The 27,134-nt window shown below is 39.7% G+C and overlaps 1 protein-coding gene across 2 annotated transcripts; it reads right to left on the bottom strand.

Moving 5' to 3' along the window:
• Positions 1 to 953: 953 nt before the first annotated feature.
• On the bottom strand, positions 954 to 26,701 carry VSTM2A (V-set and transmembrane domain containing 2A). 2 transcript variants are annotated; one of them, XM_021703738.1, is made up of 5 exons: positions 26,174 to 26,701; positions 24,202 to 24,368; positions 22,978 to 23,028; positions 19,335 to 19,671; positions 954 to 1,042 (listed from the first exon to the last, which is right to left on the bottom strand). In XM_021703738.1, exons 1-5 carry the CDS (start codon positions 26,250 to 26,252, stop codon positions 954 to 956), a joined length of 723 nt encoding a protein of 240 aa, XP_021559413.1. In that variant the 5' UTR covers positions 26,253 to 26,701. The 2 variants fall into 2 exon arrangements, with proteins under 2 accessions (XP_021559413.1, XP_021559414.1); XM_021703739.1 differs by lacking the exon at positions 954 to 1,042 and adding an exon at positions 1,088 to 1,164.
• Positions 26,702 to 27,134: the final 433 nt, after the last annotated feature.

Here is a 27,134-nt window from a genome sequence, read left to right as displayed (position 1 = left end):
CAACACAGCATACACACAACAAAATTAATTCATTTATCAGAGACCAATACAATTTTGAATATGCATTTTCCAGAAGGAAGCAGAGGGCAACAGTGACCATCTGCAGCTGTCAAACCTGTGGAAGTGAAACAAGGCATTACAAAATTCACACAATATATGAATTATAAGTGAAAAACAAATGCTTTATCTAAAAAAAGTTGGTTGGTGGCCCAACATATAGATCTCTATATGTATATATTTATATATTTAATGATAAAAATCAGCTTGCATGAGGATCATAGTCTATCTACTTTGAAGTTATATCACACATACTATAAGCAATTTACAGAATTTGTCAGGTTTGCATATACAGGAATTGCAAAATGAATTAAAATACATTGAAATATAGAACACTGAAAATGTATTTATATAAACCTCCCAGGATTGACAGGGATTGGCCGTAATCAGCACTTGCCACCATTGAACAAGAAATATAATCAAGCAAAAGGTGGAAAAAAATCCAAGAAAAAAGAGAAAATTAAAAAAAATCTTTCCTTTATTATGTCTTATTTAAAATAACGTTCTCCTTGTTGACTCGCAGTGTTGATGATTTTGTTGTTGCCCCAAAACCGGGGTTTTGTTTGATGGTAGTTTATGTTCTGTAGCTTTTTGATTTCTGTTTGTTTCCTGCAGGTAATGTGTCTTTTAGTAGGAAATCAGTGGTATCCATAGTAAATATTTACTATATTGATGACGTTCAGGCCAATCCCTGAGCAGTCAGATGACGCTTTAAGTAGCCGAAAGAAAAGGAAAAAAAAAAAAAATAGATCTGGCTATTAGAAAATGTCCTATCACTTCACACTAATTTTCTTGAAATAAAAGACCAGTGATTTGCCCAAGAAAATGTTATGAACAAAGCGTGTGATAGCCTCTTCATTTATGCTTCCGGAAGCAGGCGCTCCTTGGGTAGGTAATTAGAGAACAGTGGGTGCAGAGTGGTGCTTGGAGTTTAGGGTCAACTTTGCTGTCCGCTCCGTAGATTTTACAGGCGATTTGCTCTTTGCTTTAAGAAGAGAAAGTGATATTGGAAAAAAGTCAGCACTTTAGATTAAAGCAAAGCACCCTTCACAAAGCCACAAACAAGAAGCAGGACAGAAAGTCCATGGCTTGTAGCTATCCTCGCACCTGCGGAAGAAGTTATAAGATATTCGCTCATCTTGAAGATTTCCAATGCTCCTTATTAGGCTGTTTTAAACACATACATATATATATTTAATTAGCTCGCCAGCTTGGCTCTGGTGCTCATGAATGTCTTGGCATGCACTGCAAATAACAACACATACAAAGTATTTCAGTCCCAGGAAGTTGGTCTTGTTTTGTTTTGTCTGTTTTTCAAACAATGCCATCCCATGGTTGGGAACACTGAGAGGAACAAATCCACATACTCGTCCCTCAAGTAATTCTTTAAGGATCATTCACTCTAGTCATTTGGTTATTCCTCTATTGGTACCAAAAAAAAAAAAAAACGCATCCTCTGTTTTACTACTGCGTAAGCATAAAACCACAGGAGTAGCACCAAAACAGAGCAGCAGGATTCTCAAGGGCGGGGAGAATGTGTTCTGGGATGGGTGCATGAGGGCATTTTGTTTTAGAGAAAGATCTTTCTCAATTGTTTACTCTTGAAATCTGAGGAAAAGTTAAGTGCTATCAAGAGTTGGAAATTTTTGAAAGAGCTTGAGGACACTGTAAAGGAGAGAACTAAATGGTATTCTTGCATTTATTTCTTCATGCATTTAATTCAGTAAGCTTCTAGCTACTAATTATGTATTAAATACCTTTATTTGTAAGAAAACCAAAATGTGATAAGGCTCTAAGAATTTCTTTCTTTTTGGGGGGGTCTTTCTTTTTTCTTTCTGTCTTTTTTTTTTTTTTTAAGATTTTATTTATTTATTTGACAGAGAGAGAGAGACAGCGAGAGAGGAAACACAAGCCGGGGGAGAGGGAGAAGCAGGCTTCCCACGGAGCAGGGAGCCTGATGCGGGGCTCCATCCCAGGACCTGGAATCATGACCTGAGCCGAAGGCAGATGCTTAACGACTGAGCCACCCAGGCGCCCCTGTCTTTCTTTTTTTTTTAATTGGAGATAGATTGAAACAGTTTGAAGGGGTAAGGGCATGGAAATTCAATCTTTTGAATATTTCCGCTAAATCATGTTCAGGTCCATATTGCCAAATGATAAAAATTGAGGCAAAAACACATGCTCTCAAAACGTCACTGTAGAATAAACATTTGGGGGTTCTAAGATAGCCATTTAGTAGACTAAATCAAATCATTACTGTTTCGTTGTTGTTGTTTTTGGTTAGGTTACTCTAGTGCTGCCATTGATTGTCTTTGTTTGGTAGTGAGCCATATATTTAACATAGTATCTCCTCATAGAAACCTAATTGCTGAAGACCCTGCAGTTAATGGTGAGTCTCAGCAGGGTGCCTTCATTCAAGCCGGGTAAGAAGGTTCAACAATGCAAAAGTGATAGGTCATGTGAAGCTCTCAGCACAAAGTTCATGCAAGGGAAATATATACAGAACCACTAGCATCAGAGCTTTCCAAAATTAAATATGTATTCTTATTATCTTTTGAAGAGAAATTCTTTGACAAGGATTCATTTAATCAAAAAAAAAAAAGAAAGGAAAAAAGAAAGAAGGAAAGAAAGGAAGGAAGGAAGGAAAGAAAGAAGGAAGGAAAGCAAAAAAAGAAATGATTACATGGCTCTTTGAATAGCCAACTGCACTTGACACAAAGTATGTCTGATATTGGGTAAAGGTTCAAGAAATGCTAAGAGCAATAAAAGCAAGCAAAATGATTCACTCTTCAAGAAAGATATTTTGTTAAATAATGGTTTCCTTTTCAGTGTAGGCATTGCAGATTGGCTCACACTTGCTCAGATCATGTATTTTGCTGCCCCTTCCTCAAATAATCAACCCTTCATAGGAAATGCCTGAGCCCATCATTCCCAAAAAGATATGAAGGGAACCGCTACTTCATTTTGACCCAACATTTCCAACCATACTATGTCCAGCATGTGCAAGTTAAAACAAAATTTACATAAGCAGGGTAATCAGAAAGAAGCCCAATTGCATACTGTAAAGTGTATTTTAAGGTTACTAAAATTTTGAACCGCCATCAGATACGCAATATGCCATTGTAACATAGTATTTTTTTTTTCTAGTAATCATTCATCTGCTCTAGATACATGCATTTCCTAGCATATTTCTATTAAATGAAATGTATTTCTGTCAGGACAATTATAAAGCTTTTTTTTCCCCCTGTACATTAGATTCTAAAGCAATTTTATCATCAAATCACTGGTTGTTTTTCTCTTCTGTTTTAGGTCTTGAATGAAGACATATGGACTCCTTCATCTTTGTAAATCCAAGGACTTAGTGAAACCTAAGACTCTGAAATGCTGTCATTTGTCCTGTGTTCTTTTAACAAATAATTATCATAGTCCTTTCCATTCAGATGTACACTATTCTGAATATTACATTATTATCAAACATGTTATTACACTCTATTCTATAGAAAGTTATTATTATTTTTTTTAAAGTCAAACTTTAGCCACTCACCATGCTTTATTCTTACCTTCACTGATAGAAACATTTTACTTTTGTGAAATAATGACAGCCAGGACTAGGTTAGGAACCCTGAGCTCCAATTTCTTCTGCTGCCTCTCATTTCTAAGATCCCAAATAAGAAACATATTTGTTCTACATTTTCTAAGTTGAGCATAACTGTTTGTGTATTATTATTTTTTTTTCATATTAGTATGACAGACATTGTGTTGGATCACCTATTTTGCTTTACTTGGTTTCTCTTGCCTTATGCCCAGGCCAGGCAGGGTGATCTGTTATTCCCTAATATGCCCATGAATTTAAGCAACTCTTCCCCTCAAATAACCCGCACCCATTTTGTGTGTTCCCACCAGCCAGTTGTAATCTCACTCCCCTCTGAACTTCACAGTATATGGGCGTTGTCTCTCCAATGGCCTCAGCATGGCCTACATTGACTTGTAATTCATTACATTCATAGCTTATCCCACTGATTACACTGTAAGCTCATTAAAGGCAAGGGACAAAACTTCAGCATTTTTTTTTATGACTCTCAATGTCTAAAACAATGCCTTGAAAGTTTTAAAACTTTTCCCCTTACACAAAGTTCCCTGTGAAGAGAGATACTATTATCTAAATTATGCAAAGAAAATGTGCAGATAGCATGCCCAAAGAGCAGCCTAACAGAACTTAGAGATTTCTCTCTGACTCAGCATGCCATTTCATGATGTCCTTTGACTTCTATTTAATAACGATGACTTTCATTTGTTTTTATGCTTAAAGATTTTCATAGTGCTCTCTCAGGTGTAATTCCCCAAGCCTTTGTAACACAGGAAAGGTATTTCCTCCATTTTGCAAATGGAAAGGTCTAGTAAGTCTCCTTAGAAGTCTAAGGAGTGCAGAAACTTAGCTTCCAGTTTTCAGCTCTTCTTATACCTCATGCGACAGCCACTGTCACATCAACTTCACTGAGATGTGGAAAAGCAAGCCTTTCTCAAGAGGCTGACTGTGCCAAAAGAGAGTTTGGCTAAGGAGAAATATGAAAAAAGAAAAGAAAAGCCTCAAATATTTATATTCACTTAATTATTATCTCAAAGAACAAAAAAGTCCATCTGTTGCTTTAAAAAAACAAAAAACAAAAAAAACCTCAAAAAACCAACCAAACAAAAAACAATCACAGCTCAGGAGTGAGACCTTGGCATTCTGTGCAATCCGGTGGAGATGGGCTGCAGTTACACCACATCGTGAGAACCACTTCCATCAAGAGCTCAGTCCTGCATCTCCCTGCCTCATTTCACTTAGCACAACTTCCCAGACTGCAAAGTCGGCCTTGCCCCTCTCATCTGTCTGCCAGATGGAAGAACTTAGCTCCCTTTTAGCACCTTCCTTTTTAAACTATTCCATCTGTACTGCCATTTCTTCCCTGCATGCACGGTCATGAGGCTGGAAGACACTGGGCATGTTTAATAATGTAGCATCCCTCTTGTTCACATCAATTTCCAAAATGACTAAAACACATTGGACATCTACTATGTGTCAGGGAATCTGCACTAGGTAATTTGCATGCATTGTCTTAGTTCATCCCCTCAACAGTTCTGTACAGTAAATGTACAGATCAGGAAAATGGAACTCAGTGACATGGAATACCTCACCCTAAGTCACATGGATAATAGGTGGTAAAGTAAAGAAATGAAGAAACAGCAATGCGAGTCAGATCAATTTAGAATAAGGACGTGCTTTTTTTTATGAGACTCCCTGAGGCAAATGATCTTGCTCCATTGTCTCCACATCTGTTCAATCAAGATGTGAAGCTATTATTTGAATGTACACTAATCTTTTCAGAGAAAAATGCACTGGCCATAACATGCTTCAGAGAAAAAAAAAAATTGATCTAACATTTCTTCTCCCCAACTCAGAATTGATAAATACGGGATACAAAAACATCATCAGACTTTTAGTTTTCCTAAACCTTAAGAAGACATAAAGCTTGCTTTGCTCCATATAGTGTACCAAATGTCGTATGACATAATAATAGTTTGAACTTTTCATATGATAGAATTTTAGAGCTTAAAGGTTCGTCCAAATTCATTTAAATATTTGAGTAAAAGGTGGCTCCACCATCATTCCTACATGTCTTCTTCTAAGAACTTTTTCTCCAAGCTTTTTATTCAATTTGATAGCCTAGGACTAAGAAAGCTAAGCTGATTGTTTTAAGTGCCACCACTAGTTAGTGATGGAGTGAGAAAGACCACCCGAGCTCTTGTCCACCAGGAAAAAGCATCAGAAGAGGATACGGGTATTGAAGTCAAAGAACTAAGAGGAGCATTTACACAACTATCTGGATAATTTATCCCATCTAAATTATACCAGCTCTTCAAATACCCACTTTCTCTTGGCTGTGAATATTTTCTGATAGGTAAATTTCCTATGTGAGTCCAACTTTTCATTGGTTTAGATATGAGGTACAGTCAATGCAGGGCATCTGTCTATAAATTGGAGTATAATTCTCTTCTTTTTCCTATTTGAGTATCGAGTGGAGTCAAAAGGAACAAGAAAAGAAAAAGAAAACAATTTCTCTCCTGCTGTGTGGCTCCACAGTCTGACTCCAGAGTCTTTATTTTATAAAAGTGAATATTAGTGAGGCTTATCAACTGAGCAAACCTAAAACTGAAAATACTCCAATAATAAAAGAAGCATCAGTCAAATAATTTTGACTGTAAGGAGCCAAGTTTATAAAGAACGGAGTGTCCATTACAGCTCTAGGAACAGACAGACCCTTTGACATACTTCTCTTTTATTACAGATGTCAGCTTTAAGAAATGAAACTAGCTGTGTGAGAAAATTTGAGCTGGCTTTTAATGCCATTTTTATTCAGGTTTGCACATACTAAATCACTACTTAAGGGGAAAGGTCAAATAATAGGATATTTTATCCTATAATTTTTTGAAAAGAATATCTTTTTATTAGAATTCTTACGGATCCATTGCCAATTTCTTCCAGAAAAAAAAATTTTTTTTTTAAAAGAAATGTGCTTCATTTTGACCTAATACATAAATTGCCTATTTTATTGTGCCCTGGCATGTTGGCAGTAGTTGTGTAAGTTTCCTTTTCTTTTTCCTTTTCGTCAGCAAATTTATACCTCTGTTCTAGTCATGAGGCCTCTTCTTGTAGCTGAGGGAAGGAAAAAAAAAAGTGCAGATGCCCAAGTACACAAAGTCTAATTGCCAAGGTGCATGGCTGATACGCCACTCACCACAGAATCTTCCAGACTCTATCCGTGGCAGGATATCAGGGTTCCTACCTCCTACAGTGACTTGAAAAGGAACATGTAAAGTGCTGGTTCCTCCCACCTGCTAAGGCCATAGTGTGTCTCAAAACAGCACACACTAACTGTAACTCATTCATCTAAGTAAGACTGACCTTGGTGCACACAGGATGAGCAAATATTTCTTGAACACTTAGTATTTCTTTACCTCTGATTGTGGTCTCATGAGGTCATTATAATCATCTTCCAAATGAAGGACCTGAAGCTGTTGAACCTGCAATGTGTTCAAGTTTACCCAGCTAGTAGGTGGTGCTGCTGAGGTTCAAAACCAGTTCGGTTTCAATCTACACGCTAATGTGCATCACAATTTCCTCTGGAGATTCTTCATGACTGCAAAAAAACTCTAGACTCTCAATTCTGCCTGTTAGAAATATTTGGAAATATGAGCTGCTCTGACGAAATGGAATGGAGAGCAATACAAATTAGGGGAAAACAAAATGTTTCCAGAGAGTGAAGTTTTTAATACCATGTATATTTAATAACTCTTTTAATGCACGGATAAGAATGATTTATTATTAGCACTACATTTACCAGTACATAAATAAACGCTGCTCAGGGGCTTGCAACTATTTACTCATGGAGTTTAAATATGCCTTTTGCATGTGTGTTTTCACTCTTAATTAGCATATTCTTTATTCATAATGCAAAGGTAGATATTAATCCACATCTTGTTGGAATGATCACAAATTCCCTGTTAGGGACGACACACGCACGGATAGTATTGTAGAGCATGCTAAATTTCTCAAAGGGCTTAAATAAGCACATTCAATGTGGGGAGTGGAGGAAATAATGAGGACAACCGGGGTCAAAGTGGGATGGCTCTGCATCAGAGTGGGCTGGACTGATGTGCCCTGAGTGAGGACGCTCATATAAAGTGCACCACAGCAAGAATTACTGACTCCTGAGTGGAGAGAGAAGCAAGCTGTATTTTCATATTTGAGCCACCACTCACTAGTTGGTGAAATAAAGGATCTCTCTTTCTGCCTACACTTTGCCGCACCGTGACAGAGATGCCCCTCGCCAACATCAACAGAGAAGAGTGCCTCATCAAAGAAAGAAACACATCTCACATTTGTAGGGAAATGGCAACTGAGGCACTCAGAATAAAGGCACAGAAGTAAAGGAAAGAGAAGGAAAAAAAAGTTGCAAATATGCGATTTCAGTTTTCGCTTATCTTCTTACGTAAATTGGAAAGTTAAGATAGCAACATAATTCATACAGTAATTTGCCTACATTTAAAAACTAATTTTAATTGGTCAGCAATGTTTGCTTTTGAGCAAAAAATTCCTTGAGGACCTAATGCCAACAGGTTATAGAAAAACACCAATTATATAGCTTCAGAAAACACACTTCTTTTGACATAAGAAAAATGTTTTAAGACTTTACCCATACACTTTCCAAATTTGAGCCAATGGTTGTAGTTTTTCCTTAATCCAGCTGTTTCAAAATTATCTAAATTAGAATGTTTTATAAATGAACTTCATAACAGAAATGACCTTAGCCATCAGAATTAAATAATTAACAGAGATGAAGCAATATATAATTTTAATCCATATCCTTTTTATCAAGGCATGCAGATACAATAAAAGTACATAGTTGCCAGGGACTGCTCATCGAACTTCCTAAACATAATTTGATACTAAATATAATTTTAAATAAATGAATATTGTTGTTATAGTATGCAACGATGGATGACCCAAGTGTATTCTCCATTAAAACATAGGTGTCTGGGTTTGTTTTGTTACAGGTTGACCACATTACGTAAGAATTCATGTATCTTCTCAGCAGTGGTATTATCCTAAGTGGTTTGTACTATACATAAACCAACACATCATACCCAATCCTTAAACATCTATTTAACTCTAATTACATGCTAAACACAATGCTAGACACTGCAATAACATAAAAAATATCAAGACATAGTTCATATCTTCAAAATACTTATATTTTCAGACTGTTGGAAATTGAGTTTTTACATTCTAAAGGGTTTTTTTTTTTTCTATTGAGTAGTTGTGTTTCTACTGCTTGCTCTGTACTATTTTTCAAATTAACCATTTACAGCGCTAAGAGAAATCAGAAAATTAATAAATTTATTTAATTAGAAAAATTAAAACTCAAATATGTTCCAAATGGCTGAAGAAGATGCTGCTAAGAATGTGTCTATAAAATAAAACATATAAATGACACAAGAAAGAAATCAGTCCCATAATAGACCCCCTCATTTCACAATGCTTAAGACCCCCCCTACTTTACAATGTAGAGTGGCTGCATTACTTAATCTTTATTAAAATGCTCGTGTCTGTGAAGATAATGAAACTGCTTAATGTAGTTTCTTACTTTTTATTTTTTCAAATACAAACTCTACCAAATACAAAAAATTGTATTTTTTCAAATACAAACTCTGTGGCTCCACAGTCGTCAGCTTTGTGGAATGAGGAATCCTAACTCCTAGTTTTACAATTTGCTTTAATTCCAGCATTAAGAGTTTAACCTATGTTGGGTTTTTTTAATGCATATAGGGTTCGAAATTCATGCAAAAATGCTCTCTCAGACTTTTTAAAAGACATATTAAATAAAACATAATTATCATTTATAAATCTTCCAGGGTACTAATTTTCCTTGACAGTACCAATGACTGCACTGTTGCTCACTGCTCCGAACTCCCTCTGAATTGGGGGCTGAATGAGTCATACTAGTGAGAGGAAAAATGATTGCATGATATTTAATTTATGGACTTTACATGTGCTTGATTAGTTTAATCAAAATAAATTTATCAAGGTCACACTCATTATATTTAGAAAAACAAAAAGAATAATTTGAGGGTCAGATTCTCCATCCAGCTCCCAGGAAATAACATACAGTGTTCTTAATTTCCACGCTACTAGCAATTTCCGAGTATGCCACTTTCATAGTAGTACTTTTACTATATATATATATGCACACACATACACATGTACGTATAAATGTGTGCATGTGTGCATACATGTGCGTGTATATATATTTTTAATTTGTCACTACCTCCGCAATCACACCCATTATTTTACTTTGTCTTTTGTAATTGGTTGAACATATTTTATTTGTTAGTTTTCTTTCTCATGAGCTGTCATTGGTCTCTCTTTTTTTTTTTTAAGATTTATTTATTTTAGAGAAAGAGAGAGAGAACACGTGGGGGGGAGGGCAGAGGGAGAGAGAGGGAGAGAGAGAGAGAATCCCAAGCAGACTCCCCACTGAGCATGGAGCCCGACGTGATGCAGGGCTTGGTCTGAGAGCCCCAAGATCATGACCTGAGCGGAAATCAAGAGTCAGATGCTCAACTGACGGAGCCACCCAGGCACCCCATCATTAGCCTATCTTTAAATCTGGGAAATTTTAAATAATGTGGTTTTTTTTCCCCATATAACAAAAGCAATGGATTATCATTGTATAAATGTTAATTATACACACAAAATAATCAAATAATTAAAAATCATAACATCTTGACTTTTGCTGTACATTTTCATACATTTATCATCTTTCTATGCAAGTATCTCAGATTGACTTAAAGTTTTGTATTCTTTATTTTTTACTTTAATGTTTTGTAGCCTGTATTTCTCACATTGTTTTCTGTATTGAATCTTATCTAATTTCATTAAAACTTGATTTTAGAACCTGCGTAATACTCACTGCATGGTTTTAACATTTTAACACATTCAAGTAACTTCCTTACTTTTGGTCATTTGGGTATTTGCTGTTTTGGGAAGGCCTCTGTGAGAAGCATCTCCGCTCATGCCTCTGGGCTTGCTTCACTACTGATCTTTTTGGACTTTCCTTCCAGGAACATCACCTCAGGTATGAGTGGGTCACACGGTCTAAAGCCCTGTGACTGAGCTTTCCAGATAAATGTTCCTCCAGAAGGAAAGTACCAATTCACCGTGCAAGTAATCATATAGCAAAATGCCTGAGTCACTGTAACCTTGATGATACATGTTGATTCTAAAAATCTTTGCCAAGATTATATGTTTCAAGTTTAAAAAAAAGACTAGGGTTTTGACTGAGACTGCATCAAGTCTACAAATACTTTTGAAAAACCTGACACATTTAAAATTGAGACTGTCCATCCAAAAACATGCATATTCATTCATTTATTCCAACTTAAACTCTCTGAACAAAGTGTTCTAATGGTCTTCATATTTAGACTACTTGCAATTGTTTTTAAAAAAGCTAGATATTTTATACTTTTTGTTGTTGTTGTTACTATTGAAAATTATGTATTAAGCCCCAAGTATTTTCTATTTCAGTTTTGGTGTCAAATAGAGAATTAAGTTTATTTTGATATTTCTAAATCATTTGGAATGGATTACATAATTATAGCATATGTAAAATTGAGATTATTTTCTTCTTTTCCTAAGTATTAGACACACATATTTCCTTGTCTGCTGTATCACTTTTTACTTAAATTTGATTTAATTAAACAAATGTTTTGAATTACTTATAGTAAAATGTTATTTTCACTTGCATATTTTGTAACTAAATCTTCAAAGCCTCAGGCCTCTGATTTTATGCTAATCTTTCTCTGATTTTTCTTTTCTGCTTAGCTCTTTAATTAATTTGAGTTCATTTGATACATATCATAAATTACAATAATGTTTCCTTTTGTCACTTATTAATTAAATAAATCCTTCCTTAATTCTTATATTTTTAGCTCATCAGATATTAAAATATTTTATATAATTTGAGGGATTTCCAGGCTTATTTTCTTTCATCTCTATTCATATTTATGTTCCTTTATTACCCTTTTAAATCATAGTTATTTAATAATATGCTTTAAAATCCTGTAGGTAAAGAGGAAGGAACCAACCATTGCTGAACTCTTTGCCAGGTTTACTCTGACAGGTATTTAAAATACATCATGTCTCTTAATGCAGAAAATGGCCCCTTAGGGCATATGTGTTAATATCTGTTTTATAAATTATGGTTCTTGAGGCTCAGAGATATTTTGTACACAGCTCACTCAACAAACAAGCTGGGGTTTACTGGTTCTAAACCCATTTTATTTTTTTCTTTTTAAAGCTTTTACCTGTTCTTACTTACGTTTTTAGATGTATCTATGATCATTTTATGACTTTAAAAATTCTGAGGGTCTTTTTTGAAAGCTTGAATTTAATTAAGTTAGCAGCCAGTGAGCATAATTGTGGTTTCCAAATACATGCTGTTTATTCAGGCCACATAGTTCAAATTCTTAACAATCCTTTGGAATTTTATTACGCTTTACAGTAAGGATCTAGTTACAACCTTGGGCAAGACAGCTGGTCACTAATATATTTAGTATGGTTATATAGGGGAAAATTTATCATCAATGAATGGCATTGTGACAGAAGTAAAAAAGAAAGTTCTGAAATTATACATGATAAAACATAAGCCAGGAATAAATCCTTCTTTAACCTCTCACCTACACTCACCCAATAAGGAAAATACGCACCACAGCGGAGCCAGGTGGTGTAGACCATCTACTCTCAGCACCTTATTGCTCCTAATAATAATCAGAATAATAAAAAAGCGTATGCAACAATATTAATACAGCAACTAGTTATCATTTCTTGAGGGCTTGATCAATGCCAAGCTTTCTCTGCATATGATTTCATTTAATTCTCAAAACTTGGTGAGGTTTATACCATAGTTCCCATTTAACAAATGAGGAAAGGGAGACATGGCCAGCTGTGAGTGACGGAGGTGACTTGGGAAGGGCCTTCCTCCTTAGCTGCTGGGCCCATGGCCCCTTGCGACTGAAATGAATGCACCTGTGTTAGGCTTTAGGCGACAACAGTGTTCCTTGGGAGAGGGGACGCTTGTCTTTTCCAGGACACGTGTTACTTTGACCAACAGAATTAAGTCTTCCAGCAACTTCTCAAACCTTTGGTTATCTATCCAGAAAGCTGCTCACCTGGCAGCTTTCTGATATCTCAAATCATGCAATCGTTAGAGACAGCTTATAACACGGGCAATTCTGCTTTATGTCTCCTCAACTACAGAGCTCCCGGCAATCACAAGTGAATCCTAATGTGGCCAGTGATGCATTGAAAAGCCCTTCCAACATAGAGCTGGGCCTTGGTTTTATGGGCTCAGCTAGTTACTGAATTTCAATGAGTTAAATATGGGTTTGCGAGCGAATTTAGCCAGTATAGACTTTTAATCTACTTAATTCCGGTTCAAACACAGCTCTAGCAGATCCAGTGGCCTGTATTATCTAAAGCACTGCCTCAAATCTATTTTTCACCTTATTCATAGACACTTGATTTACATAGCAGCCATTTAACTGATAGAATTACAGTGATCAAATTAATTTAACCTGTGTAAGCAGCCAAGTTGGATCATTTAAACCAAAATCAACATTGAGGTCTAAATTATATTATTGGCTCGCTACCGGAAGGCAACACACACTTTCCTCATATTTTAAATGAGGAAAACAGCCTCCTGCAAGACCCTCAGCCCCTCCTCTGCCTCCCCGCACCAGCTTTGAATTCTGTTTCAAGATCATGCTTGCTAAATCCGGACATTGTTGGAGAGGAGCCATGTTTATCAGCCACAGAGGAACTTCGGGGAGCTCTTGGCTTCTAGCAGCTGTAGGAGCAGCTGCCTCTCAATGCTCAGGTTCAGCTCACGGTGAAAACACAATAATCATATTTTGGAGTTCAGAGAATCAGCATCCCTGCTGAGTGACTAGAGGCTCCATACGTAGAAACATAACTACCCCTCAACCACGGCCAGTTTTCTTGTAAGTGCCAGCTGTTGATCACCAGAGCGAAGAGAAGAGCTTCACAAAAGTCCATCTCAATCGCAGAAAATAATGGCAAAAGACCAGTTTCCGTACAAGTATTTTGTAGCATCACACACATGCATGCCTATCTCATGGTAAGTGATACAAATGTTTTCCTCATCCATAAGAACTTTTTAGAGCTAACGATTTTCATAATTTGCTGCACATAAAAATGCCTATTTTTGGTTCTAGATTCAGAGACTTCCATTCAAAAGGTGCTAGGTGGAGTCTCAGAATATGAATTTTTAACAAGCTCCCTGGTGAGTCTGGCTTGAGTCGTCTGCAGGACACTTGGAGAAACACTGTTTAGTCTCCGTCGGTTTTGGAATAGTGGTAGTATTATCTATTTATGCAAATATAATTATAAGGAAAAAAAATAAAAACAAAGATTTACTGTCCCTGTCTGTTTTCCTTTTCCCCTGCAAACATGAACTCCATTTGTTCTAGGCACCTGGAGGAATACAAATGTAAATTGTAATGTCTGCAGCCTAGAAGTTATTGTTGGGTGACCAACTACCCCGTAGTGCCTGAGACCGAGGCTTCCCAGAACGTAGGGTGGAATCCAGCCCAGAAAGGAGGAAAGCCCCGGGGAAGACTTCCTACACTACAAGCACAACAATGGATTCAAAGGAAGCATAAACAAGTTGCTGCCGAGCCTTGAAGGAGGAAACAACCAATTCTAAGAGGATCCAAGGAAGCTTTACAAAAGAATTTGCATTTGAGTAGGAACTCCGCTAGGAGGGAAAGACCCACGCAGAGACAACACATTTGCAAAGTCACAGAGGTAAGACGGTATCTGAAAACATTGAGGAAATACTAATTAAGAAGATTATGGGCATGAGGATTGGGAACTCAGGAGAAACAAGGCTGGAAATTAGACCATGAGAAAGTTTGTGATAGTGCTTTGGAAATAGTAATTCATACTTGCTCTGTTGTGATCTGTTCGGTGCATTAGCATTTAAACAGGCAAGGTATTAGGAGCTGTTGCAAGAGACGGGGAAAGTGAAGAGGGCCTATGTTGAGAACTAAGTCCCTGTTGGGAGGAACAGAAAAGATGTAGTTGTTCAAGGATATTTTAAAGAGACAGTGGGACTGAATATCGAATTCCCTGTGGCAACCGAAGGAAGAGAGAATAAGAACGTTTTCCAGGTTTCCACAAGACCTGTGTTTGTGATGATGTGATTAAAAGATTTGGGAACACCAGAGGAAGAACATTTCTTTTTGGTGAGGAAGCTAAGATAAACTCAGTTGTTTTGAGTATTTGTGTTTAGGGGCCTCACCACCCTAAAACCTAAAACCTTGTATCCTCAGTACCCTCAAACAACATTTTTTTTTTTTTTAAATCTCTCAGGAGTCAATGTCAGTTGGGCTCAGCTGAGCAGTGCTGGTTGAAAAGGCAGCAGGGACTGAAGTTAAAGGCTGGGCCACTTGGGCTTCACTCAGTAAGGTGGTCTCAAGGTAGTTGGACTTCTTAACTGGTGCCTGGCTTCCAAGAGGCCACAGCTGATGCTGCCTGCCCTCAGAAAGGCTAAATCTAGACTTGGCATTGCATGAGCCACATAACTACTTCATACCCTGTCAGAGTGGCCACAGGGCAGCCCGGGTTGGGGGCCAGGGGGACAGGTGCTACATCCCAGGGGGTGCAGTGTCAACAAACGTGCAGTCATCGCTACCTGCCACAGTGCTTGTGGAGATGGACTGGGGGACCAGGGTGAAGCCTAGTCTGGCTCTCCGGAGAGAAATCGGAATCGGAAACGTGAGTGCAGGAATTTTGTGGGGGAAAGTTAGCAGTCAAAAATCTTAAAAATGGGTGATTAGATCAGGGAGTTGAGACTAGAACAGGACTGCATTTACCAGAGAGCTCGAACTCTCTTTTTTTTTTTTTTTTTAAGATTTTATTTATTTATTTGACAGGGAGAGAATGAGAGAGAGAGCACATGAGAGTGGGGAGGGTCAGAGGGAGAAGCTGACTCCCCGCCGAGCAGGGAGCCCTACGCGGGACTCGATCCCGGGACTCCAGGATCATGACCTGAGCCGAAGGCAGGCGCTTAACCAACTGTGCCACCCAGGCGCCCCGAGAGCTCGAACTCTTAACAGCCAGTCGGAGGACAGATGCTCCTAGCAACTGCCCAGGACAAGACAGGAGAGGTGAGGGGACAGGTTTGGAGACTGCAGGGCTGGCGGTGAAGAAGGCGCTAGGAGTGGGAGTGGGCGACGGCGCCCCCTGCCGGATGGTGGCTGGCGGCTGGGGGAGGCAAGTGGGGGCTGGATTCAGTCTGGTTTGCCAGTTTTCCAGGGCTTGGGGAGGGGTCAGTAGCAGGGAAAGAAGAACACAGGGAGGACTGGAGGTGTGGCCTATGGAGGGCACCTTTGGCTTCTGGAAGGAGGGTGAGACAGGAAGACTCAAGTAGAGGATGGTGTAGTATAGTGGGGTATTTGGGGAGGGGAGAGGCTCAAGGAAGTCTCTGCGTTCTTTGTGAAGGTGGAACGAAACCACTCCGGGCCAGAATCAGGAATTCTTCCTCCTCAGAACATCTATAGGACATTTCTTCTAATGTTAGTTATGAGTGCACAAAACTGGAGAGAGTTCAAAAGAACTGGAGATGAGAAAACAAGGGGTTGCGAAAGCCAAGTTTTGTTTATCTGTTTGCTTTACCACTTTTCCTCATTGTTTTAGTTATGGATTTTATCAAATGAATTTAAAAGGAGATGTCATAAAGGTAAACAGTTTAAAGCAGGAGGGTACAGTCACATGCTCACTAACTTTTGGAAAAATACTGGAAAAATACGGGAGTACTATATTAAATGACAGTTAAATCTTTTCTTTATCTTATGGTGTATAGATGGAAATAGGCTCTTTTTCCATCGTTTTTTTTGTGTGTAGATTTCTGCTTTACGGAAACTGGTTAATTGTATGACAGTTTGAACGTTATATATATGTATATATATACCAAATTCCTTTCAGCCAATACTTTTCCTGCATAGAGACAGAAATTCTTTGACAGAAAAATACTACGAATTAAGAATTGAGTAATTCAGCCTAAATAATGTAATCAACTAAGTCTAAGACTATCATGAAGAGAAAAGGCCAGATAAACCAGCCTTTTGTAACACATGTACCATGGATAAGCATGCCTCCTTGTATCGAGTGAAAACAGACAAAAGTCTACTATAGCACTTGGCCTGTAAAAGCAAGATTTTAATTTTTGTGTCTTCATCATGTCTTGCCTTTACTAGAGTAAGAAAAAAAAAAAGATGCATGATCAGTGGAATTTACAAATATTTTGTTTGCTCACAAATAAAAATATACACTCTTTGAAGAGAGGAAGTATGTCTCCCATTTTTGTGTCTTGTGCCTGGCACAGAAGCTCTCAAAAGGATGGAGAGTGAATAAATGAAGCATGAGTATTGAAATCAGCTTTATTTGGATATAACCTGAAAAATTATAAAGCGAAAGTATAAACCAGGCTGTAGGTATTACAGTGAATCTACTCTATACATATCCATCCCAGAGACTGTATTTTATACAATAATTGTGCAAGCACAGAAACTTACACATGGATAGGATGGGTGGCTAGGTAACCCCAGCTTCTGAACTAGAAGCTGAAAAGTATTATTAAACGTATCAAAAATATTTTCCAGTATTCACTGGTAGAAAAAAATAGAAATTAAAGATTTTGATATATTTCATATTAATCTTTGCTATAAGCAGATGGCTTTGGATGCATATAGGCTTTCATGAAGTCAGCTTCCCTTCTTCCATCTTGCTTTAGAGAAAGCAACAAGCAAGGCTTGGTGTGGTGGAAAATAAGCAGTGATTTCTGTTTGAAAACTGTTAGAAGATATTGAGAGTTTTACCATTTAGCTCCAATCACAACACCAAGAAAAATATATTAAAATAGATATTTTTAGAGTATATTATTTCATCTAAAAGTAAATAATTTAGAAATAGGACATTTCATTCCATGCTTAGAACCCTCCACTGGAATAGGTAATCCATTTGATTTTATTCAATGAAACAGATTTATGGTATCTAGTTTGGAATATTCTATGTAGGCTAATAATTTGACTTTCATGATTTGGAGTTCTCACGAATAAGGTCCTAAACTGTCTGCTGAAGCTACTCTGTAATTTTGCATATAGCGTCTGGCTTCTTTTTTTGTTTTTGCATGAAGGAGAGGGGGACAATGTCTCCAGAAACACTGACTCTTTGTCAAACAATGGCTACAAAAATTCTAACCATTAGGTGCATATATAAATGTATTTCTGTGTGCTATATATGTATATGTGGTTATACATGCATATAGATATATGTGTAATGTACATTCTAGCTATGGTTTTGTTCTTTAACTTGAAAAACAAAAACAATGAGAAAGAGGAAAATGAAACAAAGCCACACACATTGAGCCTTAGGGTGGCTAAGAGACTAAGCTGTTTGTTTATCAGATTGGCAGAAACTGCCATGACCAAGGGATGCTGGGATACTTGCTCACCTACATTTAAAGGCAATGCAAACAAACTTCCAGGGACCCTTAGTCAAGCTGCCTACAAATCATATCCATTAGCACGTGATGCATGAGTAGGAAACCTAGGTTGACACACATTATTTTAAAAGTGCATATATATATATATATATATATATATATATATATATATATATGTATGTATTTGAAATCCTCCTAATGAAATGACCAGGATTTTGTATTTAATGGCTAAAGTGACACTGAGTGTTAGCAATGTAATTTTGTATTACCAACAGTAGTATCAATAATTCTTCAATGATAAAGTGTAAAGGGAAAAACTTAAAGAATGATAAATTAAATATTTTTCTGCTCCCTTCACCCTGTAATATTTCGTCAAGTGTTTGAACAAAATACAGAACAGTCATGGGGTTGTGCAGGGTACTGCTCATTCCAAGGAGCCTTTATCCCACATCAAGGTTAAAACTTCAATGAGTTTCCATTGGCTGAGTGATTGCATAAATTAATGTCATTCAGAACAGCTTTAACTTGCACAGCTGACTTTGGAAATGTGTGACTAAGCTCCTAAATTGGCATCGAAGGCACATTTACGGGAGTTGCCTTATCTCTGCACCACTTACTGCCTTTCATCCCCCTCTCACTTCCTCCCATTATCATCATCACTTTCATCACAGGCAGCTGAAGTTTCTCCTTCAAAATCAAAAGCCCTTGGAGAACAATCCTGCCTTAAAGCTATGGGCCTCCGAAAATGTGTTGTCTCTTTCATTTACATTTTGATCAAGTGAAAGTCTCTTAATTTGGGCCATTATCAATACATAAATCTGTAGAGAAAATGAACATGCATTTATAATGCAACCAACATTACATGATTTACTGTTCTTATAATGTGTAAATACAGAAGGGGAGAAAAAAAAAAAGTCTAGCTCTGAGGTCCCCTGGACATGAGGCACTGTCAGCGACTCACAGGGCAACTCACACCCTCTGTGAAGGCGAGCCTCAAGCTCCCCGTGTCTCATCCCATCATTATTTCAACTGAACTAGGTCTCCAATTTCAAAACAATCACACACAAATCTGTCTACTCTACTTGACCAATCTTCCTGCGGGGAGGTTTGTGAGTGGTAAAATGAAAGGCTCAAAATGGGTTTCCATACCTGATTGTGGACTTTGTTTGGGGATTTTGGCTACCGCTTGAGGGCTGGAGGTGGAGTACATTCGCTGGTTGGCAGAGCTGTGGATGCTGCTGGGAATGGCCGCGGAGACATTCTTGCGAGGCTTCATATCTTGCAGCCACATGGGCGAGGCTTCGAAGGCCTGCATCCTCCTGGCATGGCTGTTGGCGTTGACTTTCAGGTAGGCCTGGGCTTTGTGTTCCTGTAGCTCTCCGTAATTGGCATCGGTCACCCTGCATTCGTATAAACCTTCATCCTTTTTCCTCACTTTGGAAATCTGAAGCTTGTGAGAGATGTCATTGCCTTGGACTTTCACTGTCTGAAAAATTGCAGGTAAAAAAAATAAAGTGCTACATCAAACGGTTTTGTTCCCACACTTGCTCCTGAGCTTGCTAATGCTGGAAAATTAAAGGGTCTTAATGGCCTCATAGCCACAGTCAAAGAACTATTTATTTTCTCAACAGTCAAATATGCAGGTCATATTTATCCCATTGCACTAACAACTGGCTTCACAAAATCATGGAATAATTAGTTCAGTCCAGCCAGCGCCAGATTCTATCAGCCATGTGGTCCCCATTTCCCAGGTTCCAGGAGCGGTCCTGCCATTTTTCGAACCACGAGATTGACCTCTGCCTGGATAGCTCAGTCAAATGAAGCACAAACAGAATAGGGTAAATGATTTAGTTTTACAGCCTCTTTTCTTCACTGCAGGCTACAACTCTGAGAGATCACAAAATTGTTTTGTTGCTCACAACAGAGTTTGAGACTGTGTTTTTATCCCCGCACTGGGATGCCTTACTAAAGGTACTGACAAAAATAGGTGTGAATATTTAACAGTCTACTCAAATGTTTGGTGCAGTCTTACCAATAGTCTTGGGGTGGTATGGCTCAGGGTACACATTAAGGTCACCTGGAGTCTTATGGTCAGAGTGCATACCCCCTGCCATGGTAGGGTCTTTATGCTACTGGACCTGGGGGAGATGCCATCGATCAGACACTGGTTTGATTTTCAAAATTAAAACTGGCTCTCTTATTTCTTCTAATAATGTTTATGCCAGATTAATAGCAAAATTATATGTAAATATTAAAAGATTATAAGTTTGTATTATGTGTAACATACATGAACACATGTATATCCATAAACATCTTTATCAGAACAGTTAGATTTTACATACATCATATATTATCCATGATAGGATGATGGATTTCATAAGACACTCAGGATTTAAGGATTTGCATGATTTTGGAAGACAGAGAAATGAAGTAAAGAAGGCATACACTTTCAAATGGCCATAAGTAATTAAGAAAACTAGGGAAATGTTCATTGTTTTTTACATACAGAGTTACATATACGAATAGTTATCAGTATTTGAACCATAACCATAGTATGTATTTATTTGTATGCAAAATTACATATTAAGATACTCATACTATGAAAATAATGGGGATTAATAGTTTCAAATATAGTCTCAGTTGAGTCTCCTAATAAAGTTTGAGATAGTTGGAGTACTTATATGATTATTATTTTAGAGAAGAGTAAACTGAGGTTTGGGGGTTTGGGTCCTTGATTCTCAGCATTGACTGTACATTAGAGTCATCTAGGGAGAGTTACTAAATGGTCTCATTTGGGGGCACCTGGGTGGCTCAGTCAGTTAAGCTCCAACTCTTGATTTCAGCTCAGGTCATGATCTCAGGGTCGTGAGATCGAGTTCCACACGGGGCTCTGTACTGGCCCAGTGGAGCCTGCTTAAGAGTCTCTCTCTCCCTCTGCCCCTCCCTCCCCTCTCTCTCCCCCTCTCTAAACTAATAATAATAATAAAGAAAATGGCCTCATTTGGATTAATGTGGAAACATTAAGCTTGCATCTCAAGGAGGCATAGCTCCTATCAGTGTTTGATAAAAGCATTCCTGAGAATTCTAAGTTAACAACTGCTGGTTTAAGACAAATGACCAAGGTCACCCGGTTAAACTGGGAATAAACTTCTTTCTATCTCAGTCTGTAAACAGAACTTTTGCTGATTCACTAGATACTATGAACTTTTAGCATAGATAATACTGTTAGTAGTTATGTGCATGATCATGTATCTTAACTGTATGGCTCCCTAGTTCAGGATGTGTGAGGCTATTCCTTACTGGTCTTTGGAGGATATAATCATGGCCGAAGGGTGAAGCATGAATAGTCAGTGAACAATCTAGCCACTACATATATGTATAAAAATGAAATATTTAAGGTAAGTATTGTCAACAATTGCTTTTACCAGTAAAACCTTTCTAGCACTGTATGAAAACAATAATTTCTGTAATATCATAATAATTGAATTGAAATATTCTAAAAAGTCAGTGAGTTTATGAATATAAATTGTAGTTTTTGTTTATGTCTCATTTTTGTTTGATATTTGCTTCCATGTTGAGATTATACACTTACATCACAGAATTTGGTTCTATTAGTACAATATATTTTTATACTTTTAGTTGTGATATAACTCCAATCTTATATGACTTTTTTACTATTGTAACAGCTTCAGAATAAATTTTCTTTTTAAATATAGGTCATTGGATTTTTAGATTCTTAAAATGAATAAATAGTAAGAATATATACTTATATATATTCCTATGTATAGTATATATGCTAAGCAGACCTTGTACTTTCTGACTTTATATAACTTTCATTTCTAGTAATGAAAACTTGCTTACTATTTATGAATGAGTTAAGCAGTTCTATCAACATAAAGTGATTCTAGGAGGCTTCATTGGTGGTGTAGTAAAAAAAAAATACAATTTTCTTTTTATTTCTAATTTCACATAGCATTATTAAAAGTCAAAACACACGGCGCCTGGGTGGCTCAGTTGGTTAAACGACTGCCTTCGGCTCAGGTCGTGATCCTGGAGTCCCAGGATCGAGTCCCGCATCGGGCTCCCTGCTCGGCAGGGAGCCTGCTTCTCCCTCTGACCCTCTCCCGTCTCATGTGCTCTCTGTCTCAAATAAATAAAATCTAAAAAAAAAAAGTCAAAATACAACTCTATTTTCAATAGGTCAACCTCCACGAATTATGTTTTATATTTACATTGCCTTATGGTTTTATATTTATATGATTTTGAGCATTGTCATTAGAAATACATTGCATGCATTATGAATCACATTGAAAACTGAGTTGTTTTCAATACAATTTCAACATCCTGTTGAATGCTTTAATTTTTTCCTGCCTAGGAAGATTTTCATAAGTTAGTGTTTTACTTCCTATTAAAGGATAAGTATTTCTGTGATTTTGAATGAATATTAGTATTGCAGTCCTATACTCCTACAGTTATGTAAGTGCCAAAAAGAGTAAGAAGAAAGTGTCACACTCCTTGGCTGGCAAATGATTCTCTAGTAATTGTTTAAATATTTACGATATTGAAATAAATAATTTTATTGTATCAACTCTAAATCTGCTTCAATTTTTATGTACCCGGTAAATAAAAAAGAGAAAACTGGATCTCGTCCTGCGTTCGTGAAATTGCCTTTTTCCGGGACAGTAAGTTAAAAGGCTTTTAAAACCCTAAAATTCCCCTAATTTTCACCTGGGGCCTGCCTGGCAGCTGACAAAGGCACGCGCCCCCTGTCGCCTGTCGCTGTGATACTCACACTGATCTTGGTCCCGTCGTTGTCCGGGTCTCGGTCGGGCACCAGCTCCACCTGCGGGAGAAGGAGACGATGCTCAGGCTCGGGACCCCGACGGTCCCCGTCCTGATCCGGAACGCAGCCGCGCCGAGCCAGCTCGGCAACACCCAGTCGTGGTAGCAGGAACGTCTCGGTTGGGGTGATTTAGAAAAGAGACCGGCGAGGACCAGCGCAGCCCCAGCCGGCGGGTCTGCCGCCGAGGCCAACGCGGCGCGGGGCTGCGGGACCGCGCGGGGGCGCTGCCGAGTCGCGCGCGCTGGGATGTGGCTCCCGGACACCGCGGGCTGGTGAGGGCTGCACTCCCGGAGGGGGCGCGGGCGCGAGTGGAAGTTTGCGGGGACAGGAGTCTGCGTCTTTGCCCGGCCTGCCTCCCCTCTCTGGGGTCTCTTCCAGATTTTCTTTTTTCGCTTGGGCAAGTCCGCCGCCTCTTTTGCTGAACTGTTCAATCTCGGCTCTGACCCTCTCTCTCCCTCCTCTCCCCGCTGCTTCCCTTTCCCAGTCCCTACTCCTTTTCTCCACACCTCCCCTTCCCCTCCCACCCCTCCCCTCCGCTCTCCTCTCAAGCGTGTTCAAGAGTAGCCTCCGCTCCCCTCCTTCACTCACTCCCTATTCCCTCTACCTTCGCACCTCGCCGCCTCTTTCCACCGCCCCTCCTTTCTCTCTCTCTCCCCCCACTTTCTTCCCCTTTCCCTCCCTCCCACGCCCACCTCCCCTTACCCCTCCTTTTCCCTCTTCTCTCTCTCCCCCCTCCTCCCAATCTCTTTTCTCCCAGCCTCAGTCGTGAGAAGAACTGACAGGTGTGTGTGTGTGTGTGTGTGTGTGTGTGTGTGTGTGTGTGATGAGACACAGAAAAATCCCTCCCGACCCCACCGTCCTGGAAGGGGGACAGAGAGTGTCCTGGGCTGTAACAATACAGTAGTCCCCCCCTATTGACAGCTTGACAATAGCCGGTACTAAAAGGAGGAGGTTATTCCCAGTTTTAATCGGGAAACACTCCACAACCCGACTTCCTCCTTGGTTTTGACGTAATGTCACCAGGACACATTCCGGCTCACCCCCTGGCATCACTCACGCTAAGAGAGCCAGGCGGGTCCCCAGGGGCGTCCAGTATCCCTGGGTGCACCTAGAGGACCAAGGGGGTGAGTGGGACAGAAGCACGCGGCGTTGCGGGCGACGCGACTCTGCTACCTGCGCACCAGCCACCTCGGCCCCGGGCTCCAAGTCCTCGGGCCCCCGCAGGAACCACCACTGGATCTCCAGATACACCGAGGCAGAGCCACTTTGGAAAGCGCAAGACATCTCCACATTCTGCCCCTCGGTCGCCGTCACGTTCCGCGGAAACTCGGTAAATTTTGCTGCAAAACAGAAACGCATCCTTTTGGAATACCCACACCACTCTTGTCAGCGTCTCGTTCCTTGAGAGCTCTCTACATTTTTCCCGGACTTAAAAAAAAAGGGGGGGCAACAAAACCCCTCTGTGACTTCTCGGGCTTTGCCTGGTTCCCCAACCCCTTTTCCTTTGCCTCATTCATGTTTATTTTTGGTATCATCCTAAATAACTTTGTTGTTGATGAAGTCCAGGTAATGGAAAGGTTAACAAGCTGCCAAATAACTCACCTCTGTTAGCCAAGTTGCCCATAGTTAGATCCATATACCTTTTGTCAGATTGCAGCATTACCCAAAACTTACAGAGGGATTCAATGAGCTACATTTTTGACAAATCTGTCAAATTGATATATGGGGAGAGCCTCTTGCTGTAAGTTTCTAAACAACCTATGACTAACTGGTTGTTTCAAGTAATAGAGAATGCATCATGATTACCTGTCAAAATGCACATGCCTGATATATCAAAACAATTACTAGCAACTGTGGTTTTAAGGCCACAGCAGCGAAAGGAGTTGCACACTTTCTAAGCTGTGAACATTTTTTTCTTTCTAGATTAACCTTCATATTTGTTCTCATCAAACTGTATTGTAAATTGCCATATATCATGGCATATAAGAATCACACACCTGGTTTTAGTTCAGAGTGAAGACTGTTTTGAAGTCACCAGAGATTTTTTTTTTTCAGTCTTTTCACTATCAGTCTCGACACTACCTGTCTGCAAATTCAGAGTTAAGGTGAAACTCACAAAAATGAAATGTTCCCTTTCTCCCAAAGGCATTTCTTTAACATGGAATGCTCTGAGTGGTTGTTCTTATCTTGTCTGAGGGATACTTTGTGAAGAACTGATGTTTCCCTAAAAGTAATCCTGGAGAGATTTGTGGCTGATGGAAGTGCACAGTTACAACGCACACTCGTGGACAGGAGGACTGAGGGGCTGCAGGACTGATTTAGGGTGGATGCTCTTTCCCCCCACTTTTTAAAGAGGCACCATCAGTGTGTCTTTTCAAAATTTTAGGAAATACCAAACAATCTCAACTGAAGGGGAACTGTATTTATACTTAAAGGAAGAAGCAGATGTTAAAGAAGACGTTCTGATGTGAAAATGACTTTTCTGTTTAAGCTGGAAGGAGGAATATGGCATTTCTGCTTGCAGAAGTGATGCAGTCTTTTGGCAGCAGAGATGTGATCTGTTCATGGTGCTGAAATGATCACTGCAGCCTGCGAAGTCCCGAACAACTGGATTCAGCAGGCTGCTGCGGCTTGTAATGCAAGTCGTGCCTTTTTATGGGTCCTCAGAGGACTCTGTCCTTTGATAAACACACATGCAAACCCAGAAAGGGGGCCCTTTCTGGGACCCAGAAAAAGGAAACTAAACCAATTCTGCCTACACTGAGGACTGGCAATGGAGAGCCCCCCCATCCCCAGCTGTTTGTTTGCCATGATTATGTATGCATGAGTGGTTACCCAGTGCATGCACACAGATACAAGGCACACACACACACACACACACACGCAACCCTGTGTTTGCACTTGCCCAGGAACCCACTTCATTGTCAGGCACAAAGTAGATTTGCTCTCAAATCTAGCTTGCCTACTATTTAATAAACTTTAAATAAAAACGCCAGACAGAACACTATTCCACTGTTACTTGCTAAGAATCTCACTACATTTGCTTGCGGAGTGTGTGTGTGTCTGTGTGTGTCTCTGTGTGTGTGTTCTCTATATTCCAAGAACGGCCAAGCAAATGTATATTTGCCAATGAGCACAGACTTACCTTGAGAAGACAGCCCTTGTTGAACATATAAAACGGAAAAGAAAACAAATCCAACATATGCCAAAAAGATCCCCATCATTCCAAAAGGGGGGGGGGGTCACATCAGTGTAGCCAACAGCCAAAAAGCCCAAAAAGATAGGAATGCAAACGTATCAGAGGCTCAGTCTCAGAGCCCTGCGCGCGACCCAGCAAACATCCTGCTGCTCACTCCGCGAGGACTGGCTCTGGGGAGAGGGGAGTGCAATTCGCGAAGGTTAAAACCAGCTGGCTCGGATTCGGAGAGGCTTCGAGTCCACACTCGGGCTTGTAACGCGGGGAAGCGCCTCCGCTGCTTCGCTGCCTGCTTTCAGCTACCTGGCAGCTCGTCCAACGTCAGCCCGCTGCTCCGGCTTGCGTGATCACTGCCCTCCCTAAACGCCGAGCCAGCTAGGGAAGTGGGGAGTGGGCAAGGGGGGCGGGCTGGAGGACTTCACCGGGCTCGCCGCGCCGCAACTTTTCCCTCTAATGGCTGCGATGATGCCTTTAACTCTCTGCGCGCCGGACGGCTCCCCACCTGCCAGGAACGCGGGCCGTGCAGCCCGCGGCAGGCTCGGGGCTTGGCGGCTCCGTCTACGTTTTCTTTCTGGAGAGCAGGAGCATTTATTTTTTTCCAATTTGCCCTTTTTCCCCATCGATTGAATCTTTCTTGCCTCGGCAGACTGGATCGCTCGGCGCTTAAGAGGACAATACAGTTGTAGGATTGCGGTGTAGGATTACTGGGGGCTGGGAGCTGGAGATTTGGGGAGGAAGTTGGGGCATTGTTGAAGGGGGGGAATGGGATGGGGTGAAGGAGACTGCTTTGGGGCGATGAAAACAGTCATTTGAGGGAAATGTCGCTTAACCAGTTATTAACTGCTTTAACTAGAATGATCACATGCTATTATTCCTCACGAATTTATTGCTGAACAGCCTCCCGTGGAGG

Source organism: Neomonachus schauinslandi, chromosome 12 (assembly GCF_002201575.2).
Source record: "Neomonachus schauinslandi chromosome 12, ASM220157v2, whole genome shotgun sequence".
Classification (NCBI taxonomy): domain Eukaryota; kingdom Metazoa; phylum Chordata; class Mammalia; order Carnivora; family Phocidae; genus Neomonachus; species Neomonachus schauinslandi.
The sequence above is the reverse complement of the archived record's forward strand: the minus strand, read 5'-3'. Positions and strand labels throughout refer to the sequence as shown.